Source organism: Mobula hypostoma, chromosome 17, assembly GCF_963921235.1.
Source record: "Mobula hypostoma chromosome 17, sMobHyp1.1, whole genome shotgun sequence".
NCBI lineage: Eukaryota > Metazoa > Chordata > Chondrichthyes > Myliobatiformes > Myliobatidae > Mobula > Mobula hypostoma.
Genome location: NC_086113.1, coordinates 20876992 through 20894958, shown reverse-complemented (window position 1 = coordinate 20894958; position 17967 = coordinate 20876992). Strand labels below are relative to the sequence as shown.

The 17967-nt window shown below is 41.7% G+C and overlaps 1 protein-coding gene across 7 annotated transcripts in view; it reads right to left on the bottom strand.

The window, feature by feature from the left end:
• cpne4b (copine IVb) overlaps window positions 1-17967 on the bottom strand; it is a 371281-nt gene that overhangs the window by 65252 nt on the left and 288062 nt on the right. For 6 of the 7 annotated variants that reach the window (XM_063069636.1, XM_063069640.1, XM_063069639.1 and 3 more), the window contains 2 exons: window positions 12123-12206; window positions 8602-8691 (listed from right to left, as the gene is read on the bottom strand). In XM_063069636.1, the coding sequence (XP_062925706.1) occupies window positions 8602-8691; window positions 12123-12206 (174 nt within the window). The remainder of the gene's footprint in view (window positions 1-8601; window positions 8692-12122; window positions 12207-17967) is intronic. The other variant, XM_063069642.1, reaches the window with a different exon arrangement.

The following is a 17967-nucleotide window of genomic DNA, read 5'->3' as shown; positions in this document are numbered from 1 at the left end:
AAAAGTTTCACCTTTTTTTCCCCCATACTTCTCATTTTCTCATGAGGCAGAAGAAGCCCTTCAGACCATAAAGTTTATGCTAGCCTTTAGAGGAATCCCATTGATTATATAACACCATTCCCTATTCCCTCTGATATCTTTGGCATCTGGGAGAAACCCACCCATTTCCACCATCATGGACATCTTCAAAAGACAATACATCAAGAAGGCAGCATCCATTATGAAAGCCCCTCACCATCTGAGACAGTGCCCTTCCTCATTACTTCCTTTAGGTAGGAGGTACAGGAAACCTCAAAGACCCACACTCTATGTTGCTTCCCGTCTGCCCTCAGATCTTTGAACGGTCCATGAACACATGAAACTACCTTGCTATTTCTCTTTATAGTAGGTTATGCCAACACTATACTGTTGCCAAGAAACTACAAATTTCATGACTTATTTTAGTGAAAACAAAGCAGATTCTGACGTGGTGACGGAGAATAATCAAACTCCGACAAGTTCAGCAGTAGTGATCAGGTTTGAACGTGGGCTGCTGGATCTGTAAGAGAGGAGCACCACTGCAGCACGGTGCCACCCAAAAGTAAACCCAGATGTAGTCTCCATGAAGTAACCTTTAGCCCAACTTAGAGGTCATAATTTGAGGATTAAATCCTGCAGTCCCAAACTACACTCTAAGGTAACTGTATGTTGTAGTCCTCAGTTCTCAGATCTGTACTAATTTGTAACAAAATTATCCGTTGCTGTTCAAGGAATATGAAGTAAAAGTCTCTCGTAAGCCTGAAGACCCACCCTCAGTGCTCAAAAAGAACAGAGTGAGCTGCCCGAATGATTATTGCCCAGTTGCACTCACATCTACTATGATGAAGTGCTTCGAGAGGCTGGTTGTGGGCAAAATTAACTCCTGCCTGAGCAGCGATCTGGACCGGCTGCGATTTGCCTCCTGTCACAATAGGACTACAGTGAATGCAATCTCATTGGCTCTCCACTTGGCCTTGGACCGCCCGGACAGCAGCCATGCCTACGTTAGGCCGCTGTTTAAAAATTAGTGTTCAACATAATCATACCCTCAGTACCAATCATCAAGCTTTAAACTCTGGGCCTCCATACCTCCCTCTGCAACTGATCCTTGACTCCCTCATTGGGAAAGAACAGTCAGTGCAGGTTAGAAATAACATCTCCTCCTCAGTAACAATCAACACCAGCACAACTCAAGGATGTGTGCTTAGCCCACCCCTCTAACCCATTACTGTGCGACTGGACACAGCTCAAATTCTATCTCTAAATTTGCCGACGACACAACTGATGTTAGCAGAATATCAGACGGTGACGTGAAGGCATACAGGAGCAAGGTAGATCAGCTGGTTGAGAGGTGTCGCAACATCAACCTTGAACTCATCACCAGCAAGACTAAGGAACTGACTGTGGACTTCAAGAAAAGAAAGTCAAGGGAACATACATCAATCCTTAATGAGAGGTCAGCAGTGAAAGGGATAAGCAGTTTCAAGTTCCTGGGTGTCGATGTCTCTGAAGATCAATCCTGAGTGCTACATAGCGATGTAATTTCAAAGATGGTATGACAGCAGTAATACACACAAAATGCTGGTGGAATGCAGCAGGCCAGGCAGCATCTGTAGGAAGAAGTACAGTCGACGTTTCGGGCCGAGACCCTTCGTCTGTACTTCTTCCTATAGATGCTGCCTGGCCTGCTGCGTTCCACCAGCGTTTTGTGTGTGTTGCTTGGACTTCCAGTATCTGCAGATTTTCTCGTGTTTATGACAGCAGTAATATTTCATTCGGAGTTTGAGCGGATTTGGTATGTCACCAAAGACTCCAGCAAATTTCTACAGGTGTACCGTGGAGAGCATTCTAACTGGTTACATCAACATCTGGTAAATGGAGGGACCATTGCGCAGGATTGGAAAAGCTGCAAAGGGATGCAAACTCAGCCAGCTCCATCATGAGCACTAGTCTTCCCAGCGTCAAGACATTTTCAAAAGACAATGCCTCATAAAGCCGACATCCATCATTAAAGGCCCAGATCAACAGTTCATGCTCTCTTCACATTGCTACCATCAGGGAGGACACAAGCCTGAAAACACACAGCTTCTTCTCGTCCACTATTAGAATTCTGAATGAACAATGAACTAAACCATGAAGACTACATCACTAGTTTTTGATCTCCTTTTGCATTTTTGTATATATTTAATTAAATTTTTCACAGTACATATGCATATTTCTTGTTGACTTTTATAGTCCAACAGAGGAAAATGTCCAAGACATTTCACAATGCAATGTTACCCCATGCTACATTAGCAGATCTGATCAAAAGACTGGCCAATCAACTAGGTTTTAAGTAGCACCTAAAGGTTTAAGTAGGGGATTTAGGGAGAAAGTTGCAGAGGTCAGCATCTTGCCAGTGGATGGCATGACTCTCAGGGTGCAGCAATAAAACTGAGAAGTATAGGAGGTTGGAGTAAATACATTTGCTGTTTCCATCAATCATGCATTTTGCTCACTCCTGTTCCTGTTCGGAGATGCAAAGCGCACGAATCAGCTACAGGGATCAGAACCTGCAAAAACTTTGACATCATTAAGCTTCTTTTTTGGCAACATCGACACAGATTAACATCAGGAAAACCTAGATGATTGCTGGATTAAATAACATATTATTAATCCTGTTATTTTAACTTTTCACCAATCATGAAGGTGCATGTTTTTCTGTGAATTTATTAGCTGAATTCAAAAATCTAGGTCTTCTTTACACTACGGTAACAAGACCCAGTTAGTCATGGAGAAATTACTCTAATCCACTTGAAAGGGATAGAAACTGGGGAGACTAAATGCCAAGCCCTAGATGCACACAAAACTGTATCTCATGTCTCACTTCCATGACCCAATAGACCAAGGTCATCTCACCTGGTTAAACACCTTGCATGAGCAGAGGCTCTAGGGCAAGGGTTGCCAATCTACGGTCCATAGATAAATCCTTGGCTCCTGGGTAGAGGGGCAGATTTGCATCTGATTAAAGTAGCAGGGACAGTGTGGGTGGACGTATTCAGCAAGTGACAAGGGAAATGTGGGGTGGAATTGGGAATCAGCAATTGGCCTTTCAGCAAGACCTGCATCATAACTCATTCCAGACTATCATGCTGAGAACCTGGTGGTATATACTCCAGCACTGGTCAGCACTCTGCAGAAAGGGCTTCCTTCTGATCGCTTGTGAGGGATTCTTCAATAGATTGAGATCCCGAAATGGCCTCTGCTACAACCTTCCACCTCACATGAGAGCAGCCGATAGAGCTGCTGAGTTCAATCCTGGTCTCTGGTGATCTCTGTGTGCAGGTTGCCCATTTTCCCTTTAACTGTGTTCGTTCCCTTCCACATCCCAAAGACGAGAAGGTTGGTAGGTTAATTGACCACTATGGATTACGTCTGGTGTAGGTAGGAGAGTGGTAGAAACTGGGGGGAGCGGAGATGCTGGACATTTTGGGAATAGGGGAGGAATAAAATGAGGGTTAGAGTGAGTGGTGATTTGATGACCAGCGTGGACTCAGTGAGCCAGGAGGCCTGTTTCCACACTATGTGGTCGTAGCCATGCCCAGTCCTAGCAAAGAATATTACTGAGACAGAGATGGGGTGAGACCAGGAAGTGATTTGAAAGCTAGGAGGAGAATTTTTAAATCTAGCCTTCCCTGACCAAGAATTAGTCTACGTCAATGGGGGACAAGTAATGGGCAAGTGGGAACTGGTGAAAATTAGACCATGGGCAACAAGATTTTTGCTGATCCCAGGTTTACAGACTAGCCAAAGTGGAAGAGATAAGATATTCTGCAGCAATTGTACTGAGACTGGTGTACAACAGGGTGATGTTACAGAGATGGGAATCAGCTGTCTCAGTGAGGGATGTGGCCTAAGTTTAGCCCGGGTTGAAACTTAACATCATGACTTACACAGTCTGAATCAATTTCACATTGTTATTTGGGAGACGGGCTTAACAAACTCACAACTCCGAACCTTCAGCATAAAATTCGTACTCATTGGGTGAACTTGCCGCACAGGATATTATAGGTACATGACAAATGAAATGAGATATTTTCAGAGGAAACAAACAACATTGCAATAGAACTTATTACCTCCCAGTCCCTGGTAGGGTAGGAACTAGGGCAGCATGGTAGCGTAACACTGTTACAGTGCCAAAGATCTCTGATCGGGGTTCAATTCCCGCCAATGTCTGTAAGGAGATTGTATGTTCTCCTCATGGCTGTGTGGGTTTTCTTTGGGTGTTCACGTTTCCTCCCACGTTTCAAAGATGTACAGTTAAGGGTGTTGAGTTGCGGGCATATTACTTTGGTGCTGGAAGAGTGGTGGCACTTGCAGGCTGCCCAGCACAATCCCCGCTGATTAGAGTTGACACAACCAATGCACTTCATTGTATGTTTCTGTCACAACCCCAACTCAGCTGCACAGCAGATTCAGAGATTGTGCTTGTGAATATGCACATGTCAGATAATGATTATTTCATTATGGCTGTCTTTAATTCCCTTCTTTTCATTGTAGCGCTTGTTGAGACTTGAGAAAAGCACAGCAACGTTGCGCTGCCCGCTTGCACTCAGCCTTGCCCAAGAATAGTGGACTGTCGAGCCAACTGATGCTGAGAACTAGCTATATTCAATTCATATTTGGATATTCCTTTCAGCCGAGGTGTTGGCATCTAGTTTTCTGCTTGAGAGTTTTAGTTAACGGCCCTGTTTGGCCTAACGTTCTTTTTTTTTTTGCTGTCAGTTCATCTGGATATCACCCAAGTGCAGAGAGAGAGAGAGAGAGAGAGACGCTGAAGCGAGTCGATAGTTCACAGACTTTAAGGCAAACAGCATTTTAAGGGAAAAAGAAAGCAATAAGTGTTAGGCCAAAGAGGATGGCTAACTAAAACTCTCAAACAGAAAACTAGATGCCAACACAGCGGCTGAAAGGAATATCAAAATATAAAACGAATACCACTAGTCCTCAGCATCAGTCAGCTCAACAGTCCACTATTCTCAGGCAGAGCTGAATGCAAGTGGGCACCATAACCTTGCTGAGTTTTGCTCAGGTCTCAACAAGCTCTACAAAGAAAAGAAGGGAGTTAAATACAGCCATAATGAAATAATGATCACCTGATCATTCATATTCATGAGCGCAATTGTCAAATCTGCTGCACAGCCGAGTTGAGGTTGTGACAGATTTGTTATTTTGATATACATGCCAAAAAATAAAGCTAATCTTTTAGGATGATTTAGAGTAGACAGTGGGTACTAATGTGTGGTCATTTGTCAGTTAGCAATTATCAATCAAATTAAATAGATGATCATATTGATCTTGCGATCAGTCTTTGGAGAAAAATAACTGTTGTATCTTCCACTCAGCAGAAACAATAATGAATAAAAGAAATTGATAGGATGTTATTTAGAAAATAATCTTATGATTAGAAGGCTGACATTAGCTATCCATCAACAGAGTATTGTGTGGTACATGGGGAGATGAGACTGGCCTTTAAGAGATCTGCAGGTGCATATCCACAAGCTTTTGAATGTGGTCAGAGCAGTTAAGGAGGTTGCTATAAGAACCAGGGGATCCTTGGTTCCATGTATAAAGATTTGTGAAGAAAACGTTATATTTGAACTGGTGCTAAACTCCTGCAAATGTAATGGTTATTGGCTACATCTTCAGTATCTGCTAGTGATAAGAAGTACAATTATCCATAGGTTGCAGATGGTTAAAAGCTGGAATATGTCATGAAATTTGTTGTTTTGCAGAAGCAGTATATGTCATACCATGTACTACTGCCCCAAAGCAATAAAGTTAATGACAAATGCTGGAGGTATTATACCCAACTCTGATTCTGGTGTGGGGATGGCGGGGGAGATGTCACTTTCAACAATTTTGTAAGAAATTGAGAGAGGACGAAATATCAGTTCAGGACCTTGTATTGTGTTGTTTTGAGTTCTATGAAGCAGTACGTCCTGACTGAGTAAGGACAGATTGCAAAGCAGAAAAGAACAGTGGATTGATAAACATGGCCCTCGGAGTTCGTTAAAGCCAAAACTGCTCCTTCTGGAGCTAGCAGTCCGGGTTTATATGACAAGTTAAGAATGTAGAAAATATGGCTAGTGGCTTATCTGAAAGAGGTGATACTGCTGATCAGATGCCCACACGAGTGGAAAATGATAAAGAGCATGAATAATGAACATCTGAACTGTAGGTGGAGGAGGAGCAGAAGACCAAGTATGTGAGGTACATCTGTACTCAGCAGCTGCTGGGGACCTATGATTGAAATACTGAATGATTTGAACTCAAATAGTTTAAATAATTTGCAGCAGTAGTAGAAGCATTGGAGGGGTTTGGGTACTTAGTTGATGGATCTGAATTGTCCATTCAGCTGTAAATGGCTAACATGGCCTTGTCTAAAGAATTGAAGGGTTGGAAAATACTCTGTTCCTGCTAATGAGAATTTTATTCCCAATAACATCCAAAACAAACCCAGTCAGTTAAAATGTTATAAAACAGTGCTCAAACGACTGCATCTCAAGAAGGATATCAAGGTCCTGAAGAAGTAGTGGATGAAATTAACTGAGATTATTCATTCACAAACAAGGGAAAATCTGCAGATGCTGGAAATCCAAGCAACACAATTTTTTTGTGTCCTACTGTGTGTGTGTTGCTGATATCATTAACTAATTTATTTAGAGATATAGCACAGAATACATGTGAAGGATGCACTGCCTAGATAGAATTTGAGGTTGTTCCCTTTGTGTAGAGAAGCTAAGAAGGGACATTTCATAAAAACGTTCAAAATCATGAAGAGCTTAATTAAGTAAATAAGGAGAAATAAAAATAGTTGTATATTTCGAAGAGTTGTCACAGGCATGATGAACCAAATATCCTGCATCAATATTAAATTATTCTATATTTCCACCATTCTGTTTATTCTGAGATTTGGAAGACAGTACTGGAGGCAGCATATTGTCAAGCCAAGCCAGAACTTGTGTTTCCCCGTAAATGATAGAACACCTTGATAATGGATAAGGGAGAAGAAACTATTTTGAAAGAAAATATGGAAAACAACAGTCTGAGTATTCTATTTGCAGTACTGATAGACAAGCTCCTTTCTACATTGTCCCAAAATGACCTCATATAAAAGAAAGACTCACAACTCTACATTTCTTTCACAATATCCCAAGCTGCTTTACAGCCAATCAAGCAGTTCTGAACTGCTGCTAATGGTACATAAGTAGTTATCTGCTGCTGTTACTGGTGTATATTGTAGAACATGTAGCTGGCAATTTGCACGTCACTTGTTCCTGCAGATTTTTGCAATGGCAACACACAAATAAACATTGGCCAGCGCTCTGGGGATAGCACCCTACCCCCATTCTGACAGGCAAGTGAGAGTTTTGGCTTCAATTTTTATCCGAAAAATAGCACCTTCCACAGTGTTTCTAACACTCAATCTGCGCTGGAGTGTCAGCCAAGACATTTCCACTGAATTCTCTGGAGTGGGTATTGAACCCACAACCTTCTGACGTCAAGAGACCAGTGGTCCCTACTGTGCCATGGCTGACACTGAAACATGCAGCTTAGACATGGACTTGCTCATTAATCATTGTCGTTAAGCAACAAAGCACAAGCATTAAATCAACAGTGCATGGCAAGCCAACAAACATTTTTTCCCCCCGAGAACCGACGAATACAAAATGATTTTGTGCAGAAGCTGGGCGCAATAGAAAGTAAGTATGTGGAGACTGAGGTCAGGAGGTTATTTGGGAGAGAGGAGCAATAGTTGATAGTTTGATAGGGGTCTCAATTGTTGGGTGACCGGGGAGTAATGCATCATAGGCAGGGTGCAAATGAGTAGCTGGGCTCCAGGTAGAAAAGTCAAAGACATTTGAGGAGTTGAGAATAGAATGAAAACACAATTATGGTAAACATGCCATCCATCTCTGAAAAACGTAACCTAATTGTTGAGTGGGAAATAATGTCACTCCATTCACCTCTGAGGTGAAACACACCAACACAAGCCTGATTCGCAATCAGGAATGACTGCCTAAATTTCTCGAGTGACATGATTCACCTTGTAAATCATCCCAATCATGTTACAATCTGGAACTAATTGGTTCTTGTACGTGCAAGACTGGTAAACTAAACAGTGCCAGGCTCCTGAATCACTTAGCTATTATCTTTCAAGTAGTTGATGTTTATCTCCAGGAGGCCCAAGCCACTCTCTGCCCTTAGTCAGGAGCAGTGTGAGCAGCTGGCAGACTTGAACTGCTCTTGTCCTTGCACTCCCCCAGGGCAATTAGGCTTGGTATGGGCTAGAAGTGTTTGACCACGGTCTCCTCTGCTTCTGCCCACAGAAACTGGAATCGTGCAAATGGGAGAAAGTTGCTGCTAATAAGTTCTCAGCAAATAGCAATGCAGATCTCACAAACTGTACTTATACACATCAGCACAAATACTGTGCATTAAAGTTAAAGATAAAATTATTATGTCAGAAATAAACCCTATCTCCGTCCCATCAGCAACCATTACACCAAAATGTCAGGTTATTCTCTGTGATACACTTACCTTTAGTTTGCGATCATGATCCCCACTGCAGAGTGAATTTACAGAGACTTTGAATGTTTTCCACATTGGGTTTAGGTTGTTCATGATGACCTATGAAAGTAGGAAATTAAAAAAAAACACAGATCTAATACAGTCACATATAATCTGGTGAACATTTTCATATCTTTGCTGGCCAGCTACGGCGTCCATGGGCTGCACTACCAATGAGACAAGATATTGTGGGTTCAAGTCCCACTCCGGAGATTTAAGCACAAAAATGTAAACTGATGTTCTGGAACAATGCTGAAGACACTCAAGAGTGTTGGACTCATTAAACTGAGGCCATACCTACTACTTAGGTGGACATAAAAATTTCCACGAGAATACTTCTGAGAATAAAAGGAATGGTGGCAGAGGCAGATGCTTTAGGGACAATTGAGAGAATCTTAGATAGTACATGGATGAAAGAAAAATGGAGAGCTGTGAGAGTGAAGAATTAGAACAGGGGATCCCAACCTTTTTTATGCCATGGACTCCCACCATTAACCGAGAGGTCCGTGAACCCCAGATTGGGAACCCCTGGGTTAGATTGACTTTAGAATAACTTAAAAGGTCGGCACAACATCATGGGCCAAAGTGCCTGTACCTTTTTATGTTCTATAAAAGGGACAGTCATTTCTTCTGTCCTGGCCAATTTCAACTCCTCATCAAGATTCATAAGAAATAAAACAGATGATGTGATTTGAGGAAACCTGTGTGTAGATTGGCTGCTGCACTCCCTCCAGTATCAGAGCTGGTTGTAAAAAGAACCTGGAGCTGACTAGAGAGCTTTTGTTGAAATAGAAGTGATTACTTCACTGATTTACTGGCCTAGATTGTCTCTGGGTCAGCAATATCAAAGCCACTACAACTCAGGTGTTATTGAATACCGTAAGAATGTACTCTGTCAACACTTTAATCTGTCAGGTTTTGGCAAGTGTTTCGGATGCAGTCGTATTATCACTCCTCATTTTTGTAGACAAGTTTAATTAGGAGCTCTATTCAGGGCTATCTAGAGCTACACATTCAATATTTTAATTAATCTCCAGCTACACAAAATCATGACTCGTATAATACTATAAAGACTAGGGTGGGGGAGATGAGTAGTCTTTGCAAATGCTGAACAGTTGCAAGGATACCAGCTGCTGGCTGTAATTGTCATTGCATGAACAGAGGTGTGTTCAACCAGAGGCTGACTCTCTCCAAGGTAATTAATTTCCAAGATCAGATATAAATTTATCCATATAATGTTTCTCAGCATTATGCATGTGCATGCTAGGAACATTCCCTTCTAGAGAGACTGACAAGTAAGGGGTAATGTTAATTTTTGTTTTGCCTGCCCTAAGTGATCCATTCCTCCCTCGAGGTGGTAACCTAGTGCAGCAACATCTGTGGTACTGCTGGTGCTGTTGGGTTTCTCCTCCACACGACCACTCTTCATGAGTGAAATTGATGATACATTTACACACTTCACAAAAACAGATGGGAGCAGACAGACTACAGAAGGATTTGGAAAATGAGGAAGACTCACACTTACATGGAGGTGGACTCCAGGTTACGTAAGGGGTCCCTTCCCATGAGCAGTTTGTCACTTTGTCAACCTTCCTAAGGAGGTTGAGGCAAGCAAGGCCCACACCCCCCTCCCTGCATCATAACTGCGTTCTATAGGAGCACCATTGAGAGCATTCTGACAAAGCTGCTTCTCCATCCGGTATGGGGGCAGTCGAGCATCAGACCTGAAGTCCCTACAAAGGACTGCGAGAACAGCTGAGAGGATCGTAGGATTCTCCCTACCATCCATCAGGGACATTTATCAGGAGTGCTGCGTCCACAGGGCCCATAGAATTATTAAGGATCCCACCCATCCATCCAGCATCCTTTGACTTTCTACCCATCAGGCAGGAAACTACAATGCATAAAAACAAGAAATGTCAGGATGAGACACAGCATTTTCCCCAGGCCATTAGGTTTCTGAACCCCCTGCTTCATCAAGTTCAGAGTGTCACACTCATTAATCTGTTTTGTTTCTTACAATATTTAGTATTAATGTACTTTAGTTTGCTATTTATGTGTGATTCATCTGTAGATTTAATCCTTACCTTCATAAATTATTGTGTGTTATTTGTGTTTTGTATGTTATGTATACTACCATGGTTTATACTCTGGTCTGGAGAAATGTTGTCTCATTTCTATATACATTATATGATTATATATGTTATATACATGTATATAGTTAAATGTCAATAAACTTGACTTGATACTTAATAAACAGTTCACAGGTCTGAAATGTGGTTATGAAGCAAGCTCCCAAGTGCCAGGAGATGCAGCCAGCCAATTTGTATTCCCTAGTCTCCTTAGTCTCCCAAAAACTTGCTAGTACCTATGGGTTGTATGCAAGTCAGGTGTTCATAAGCTAGATATCATTTAGGTGATGAATGAAGTACTTTCTGAAGTAACATCATTTTGGCGATGGAGGAAATGCAAGAGTCAGTTTGTGTGCATCAGGGGCCCAACACAACGGCACAATAACAACCAGATAATCTGTGATACCGAAGTTGATTCAGAGGTAAATATCATCCAGGCCAACCGAGATAACTTTCCGGCTCTTATCTGAAACAGTGGCCTTGAGATCTGTGTCTCATTTAGGGGGCAACCATGACTCAGTTTAATATCTCAACCAAAATGCAGCATGTCTGAGAGAACAATATTCCATCAGTACTCTTCAGGATTATCAAATTACTTTCTTTTTTATGCTCAATCCTGTGGAGTAATCTTTGAACCCACAAAACTTTAATTTGAGTAGAATGTATAGGTAGCCACAGACTAATCTAAATATAGCTTTAAAATAATTACCTACATCTTAACCAATTTCCCTCGGGATCAATAAAGTATGACTATGAATATGACTAAGTAACAGCTCTGTTATTATTGCAGGATTTTTAATAGAGAACGTTTTTGCACTTTACTGATGTATAGCCTGCTTCTACTTCCAACTGTTAATAATTAAGAGCAACTGAATGCTTTCCCACTTCCTGTCCATTGTCATCACTAATCCCCACCTTCATCAGCAAAAGATTCACGTGTGTTTAGATCATTACATTTACATGAAATCTCCTGTCGTTCCCAGAGGATTACTGGCTCTGTTGGCGAGAAGACCTTCACATCCTTTGATTAAGATTGGCTGGTTTCCCTACTGAGATGGGCATAATTTCTGAGAATATTTCAAATAATAAATTACTGCTGGCAATTCAGGCAAGGTCAAGATTTTATTCCGATTAAAATAAGTGAATTTGTTGCCAGCTTCCATGTTGCTTTTAAGCCATCTTCAAGGCATGAACTTTGTCTAAATGGTTGCAAATGCACCCACGCTTAGTAGCAGGGTAGGTCATGATCATGAATTTAAGATCAAAGATGAAGAAAACCATTTCCCACTTCTATTGCCTTACAGTCCGCAAGTTGCTACGTTAGGGCTTAATTGAACAGTACATCAGCAAAGACAGTACCTCCGTCCTGTGCACCAGCTGTTGCGTTCCATCGTCGTTCATCCTGAAGATTTCCAGAAATGGGTCTGATTTGCTGAAGAAGTCCTGAAGAAGGCAGTTTCAACCTTACTCACATGTAACAAGCACACTCCGGCTATATCAACTTAATTGTGCTTTAGTCGCATGCAAATACAAGGATATTAGAATTGGTAACTGCAACTAGTATCTAGGGTTCTAGGGTTCAAAGATTCAAACATTCATTTTATTATCAACGTATGCATGCAGAACACAACTCTGAAATTTGTCTTCTCCAGATAGGCACAGAATACAGAAAACCATATAAATAGTTGAAAGAAAAAGAAACAAAAAGTTGCAAAGCCCAAACACCCTTAACCCACCCTTCACGCAAAAACTAGCAGATCTCCCAAACCCCCAGCCCAACATGAAACAAAAATAGCACAGACTCCAACAGTTTCAAAAACAAAATTAAGATCAAAAGAATAAGTAGAAGATGTAGACAAGCTGAAATGATTGACTGTCTTGGAGATGTTACCCAAGGAATCGTTGTTTGCTGGCACCATCACTTTATATTTGAGAAAACACCTCCTGCTCCCCATATGAAACCTTCAGAACTGCACTAGTATCTCATGCCATTGTCAATCCTCCCTGCAAAGGAATATTGTGTCCCGAATGGTGGGCAGATCTTAGTTGCTGGATTCTCTCCCCTGGGCCACCCTGATGACCTTTGACAGCTCACTACTGTTAAGTCTTCATGATATTCAGAGACATCTAAATGCGGCTGACTTGGATTTAAATAATTAAAATAATAAAAATAATTAATTATAAATTGTTAATTATATATTCAATAGTAGCAAAGTAACTACAAATACCAATTAAAATAAAGAAAATCAAACAAAATAGTGACCTGAACTTACCTTTTTAAAGGAGCCCCATTGAAACAAAGGGCTAGTGTAAAGTTGAAGCCACTCATAGAGTCATAGAACAGCATAGCACAGAAATAGGCCCTTTGGCCCATCTAGTCTGTGCTGCACTATTTAAACTGCACTATTTGACCTGCACCGGGACCATAGCCCTCCATACCCCTACCTTCCATGTACCTATCCAAACTTTCCCTAAATTTTGAAGTCGAGCTTGCAAACACCACCTGCGCTGGCAGCTCGTTTCAGATTCTCACGACCCTCTGAATGAACAAGTTTCCCCTCATGTTCCCCTTGAACTTTTCACCTTTCACCTTTAGCCCACAATCTTTAGTTGTAGTCCCACCCAACCTCAGTGGAAAAAAGCCTGTTTGTGCTTACTTTATTTACATCCCTCATAGTTTTGTATACCTCAATCTAATCTCCTCTCAATCTTCTACATTTCAAGGAATAAAGTCCTAACCTATTCAATCTTCTAATAAAACTCTGGTCCTCCAGATCCAGCAATATCCTTGTAAATTTTCTCTGTACTCTTTAGACCTTATTTACATCTTTCCTGAAGGAGGTGACCAAAACTGCACACAATACTCCAAATTAGGTCACAACAATGTCTTATACTACTTCAACATAACATCTCATCTCCTGTACTCAATACTTTGATTTATGAAGGCCAATGTGCTAAAGGCTTTCTTTACGTCCCTATCAATCTGTAATGCAACTTTCAATAAATTATAGACCTGTATTCCCAGATCCCTTTATTCGACCGCACTCCTCAGTGCCCTACCTACTGAAGGGCAAAACTACACAACTGTCTGCATTAAATTCCATTTGCCATTTTTCAGTCCATTTTTTTCAGCTGGTCCAGATCCCACTACAAGCCATGATAGTCTTCCTCACTGTCCTCTACAACTCCAGTCTTGGTGTCATCTGCAAATTTGCTGATCCTGAGTTATGTACCAAAAATAATTCCATTGCACAGTATGATCAGACACTGCTGTAGGACATGATGGTGTTGGCCAGAAAGGATGACAATCTACAAATCAGTGAAATCAAATGGATCAGGACAGTGGAAGCAGACAGACGAATTATCTTTGTTCTTGCTGTATGCTTGGAGGTGGAGGCTGCCATTTTGTGAAGACACTCTATTCTCCATTTTGTGAGCTTGACACGCTGGGCTTGATCAATGTTTTAAAGAAGACACAATGATACTTCAGGTGATCTGCTGGACTGGAGATCATTTCGAAATAAGAAGTTATTTGTGAGATGTTCTTTGATTGGCTATAACATGCAGGTTTGTGAATGTTGGGGCTGATGCCTGCCTGAAGTGATTCAAGCTCATTTTTGATTGAGGACAAACAGCCAGAAATTATCGACTGTCACTTGATGGGAAGAGGGCAATAAATGATGTGACTAAACATGCTGATGAAGGTAGGGAAGTAGATGTAGTGTATATGGATTTCAGCAAGGCATTTGATAAGGTACCTCACTGAAGGCTTATTGAGAAAGCAAGGAGGCATGGGATCTAAGGGGACATTGTTTTGTGGATCCAGAATTGGCTTGCCCACAGAAAGCAAAGAGTGGTTGTAGATCGGTCATATTCTACATGGAGGCCGGTGACTAGTGGTGTACCTCAGGGATCTGTTCTGGGACCCCTACTCTTCGTAATTTTTATAAATGACCTAGATGAGGAAGTGGAGGGTTGGGTTAGTAAATTTGCAGATGACACAAAGGTTGGAGGTGCTGTGGATAGTGTGGATGGCTATCAGAGGTTACAGTGGGACAATGATAGGATGCAAAACTGGGCTGAAAAATGGCAGATGGAGTTCAACCCAGATAAGTGTGAGGTGGTTCATTTTGGTAGGTCAAATACTATGGCAGGATATAGTATTAATGGTAAGACTCTTAGCAGCGTGGAGGATCAGAGGGATCTTGGGGTCCGAGTTCATAGGACACTCAAAGCTGCTGCACAGGTTGACTCTGTGGTTAAGAAGGCATATGGTGCATTGGCCTTCATCAAATGTGGGATTGAGTTTAGGAGCCGAGAGGTAATGTTGCAGCTATATAGGACCCTGGTCAGATCCCACTTGGAGTACTGTGCTCAGTTCTGGTCACCTCACTACAGGAAGGATGTGGAAACCATAGAAAGAGTGCAGAGGAGATTTACAACGATGTTGCCTGGATTGGGGAGCATGCCTTATGAAAACAGGTTCAGTGAACTCAGCCTTTTCTCCTTGGAGCGATGGAGGATGAGAGGTGACCTAATAGATGCGTATAAGATGATGAGAGGAATTGATCATGTAGATAGTCAGAGGCTTTTTTCCAGGGCTGAAATTTCTAACATGAGAGGGCACAGTTTAAAGGTTATTGGAAGTAGGTACAGAGGAGATGTCAGGGGTAAGTTTTTTACGCAGAGAGTGGTGAGTGTGTGGAATGGGCTGCCAGTGACGGTGGTGGAGGCGGACATGATAGGGTTGTTTAACAGACTTCTGGATAGGTACATGGAGCTTAGAAAAATAGAGGGCTATGGGTAATCCTAGGTAAATCTTACAGTAAGGACATGTGCGGCACAGCTTTGTGGGCTGTAGGCTTTCTATGTTTCTATCTTTCTAAATGGATGCTGGCCTGGAGCAGAGCCAATAACAAGGTGCTAAAGGACAGACACATGACCTGTGGCTACTTGCATTGATAAGGAATGGATATAAAAGTGGACACTTCGTGTGTGCTTGCAGTGGTAACTTTGAAGAATAACCATCGCATATACGAGGGTGAGCAACCCTGCGTGAAACACATGGCGAGTGAATGGGGACAATGAGGAACGCCTGGCCAGCATAAACTACTTTGCCTGGGTAATACCTTTGACTATTCAGGAGAGTCAGGGCTACTTAGCGGGTGTGCACACAAGGTACTTAGTGCATGAATTCACAGACTTGTTAGTTTAAACAATAAAGGTACTTGTCAGTAAATACAGATCTCTCTGTGCCTCACTAATCGTCATTATAAGTAGCATGTTTTCACAACAATGGGGAATCCATGGTGGAGCAGTGGGTCTGACTGACCAACACCTGACATCCAGCATGACTCAGACACAGAAGTCATGGAGGTGGTGAAGACCAGAAGATGGATGGTTGCTAGTTCTGTAGTGGACAACCTGTGTCTATTTCCTCCTAAACTACCACCCATTTGTCCGTCCAGTACCTCCATCTACCTCCTAGACTTGAAAATTACTTTGTGCATTGGAATATACATACAGGCAAACATTAATTTATTGTCTAAAATACTAAAAATAGTGGGTAGAAAGACGCCTGTGCCAAAGAGTAGCCGTATTCAGCCTCCTCCCAATTCTGTGTGTGTTGCTCAGATTTCCAGCAGCTGCAGATTTTCGCTTGTTTGCAAATTTAATAGTTAATTTATTGCCCTTGCATGTCTTCATCACAACTACTTTAGCAGCTGTGAAGACTTTGTTCAGTTTATATTGACTGCTATCATAAATAATGCTAGTTAATTCAGTAGCAATGAAAACAAAACGATTTTGCATTATATAATTCAGATATATATTGGTTCAAAGAATTGCATAATGCAAAAAATATTGCATTTGTGAAAAGCTACCAACATCCCATGTTGTCAAAAGCTGTTGAGTGAGCTCTGTCCTTGAATGATCTTACAACCATTAGTTTCTCCCGCTCAACTCCCACCACTTCTGCAGGTATTAGCCACATAGAAAGCAGCGAGCATTACTTCCAGTAAAGAGTTAGCTATTCATCTGGCAAAGGTACCCTTGCTCACTTAACCTGACAATCAACAGACGATTGCTTCAGCGTAATCATATATCATCAGATAATTAAAGTGCTGTAATGTGTTATAAAATGTCTACACCCACACCATCTAATTCCCCTAGTAAAGATACACAGACCGTGAAAAAGATGAAAAATAGTCTGCCAGAAATGAAACAATTAGACAGTCAAATTGCATTAAATCAACAGAATAGAACATAAAACAGCACAGCACGGGAACAGAACCTTCAACCCACAGTATTGTACCAAACTCATTAAACTAGCAGTCACGAAAGCTCACCGATGCCTCTACTTTCTGAGGGGGCTGAAGAGCGCTGGACTTTGCACATCTATACTCACGTCTTTCTACGGATGCGCTGGAGAGAGCACCCTAACAAGCTGCCTCACTACTTGGTACGGAAACTGCCTGCAGCAGCAAGAAAGGCTCTACAGCGGGTGGTCAAAACTGCCCGAGGCCTCACTGCCACCAGCCTACCTGCCATGAACGAAATATACACAGAAAGGTGCCAGAAAAGAGCCAGTGACATCGCACATGGTCTGTCTGTCCCACTCCCATTGGGGAGGAAGTCATGTAGCATCCACATCAGGTCCAGCAGACTCCCCAAGCAGTAAGGCTGATTGACATCTCCACCCACTAACTCCACCATGACTTTATTATTTCCTGTCAGTCTTCCTCTTTACAACTTAGATTAATGCACATACAATGTATATAAACTACCTTATGTTTTTTATATTTATTGTATTTTATTATTATTACTGTGTCCTTTGTCTTTTGTGTTTTTTTTGTGCTGCATCTGATCCAGAGTAACAATTATGTCATTCTCCTTACACTTGAGTGCAGGAAATGACATTAACTAATCCTGAATCTTGAAATGTCTAATTAAACTAATCCCTTCTGCCTGCACAAGGTCTCTATCCATCAATTCTCTGCACATTCCCCTGCCCAAGAGCACTCCAGGCAGCAAATTCCAGGCACTTGTCACTCTCTGTGTAAAAATTTTGTACCCACATTTTCTTTAAATTTCCCTACCCCAAACTAAATGAGAAAAAGGTAACAGCTGTCTACTCTACCTATGCCTCTCATAATCTGACAAACCTTAATCAGATCTCCCTTGCACAGAAAGCAATCCAAGTTTG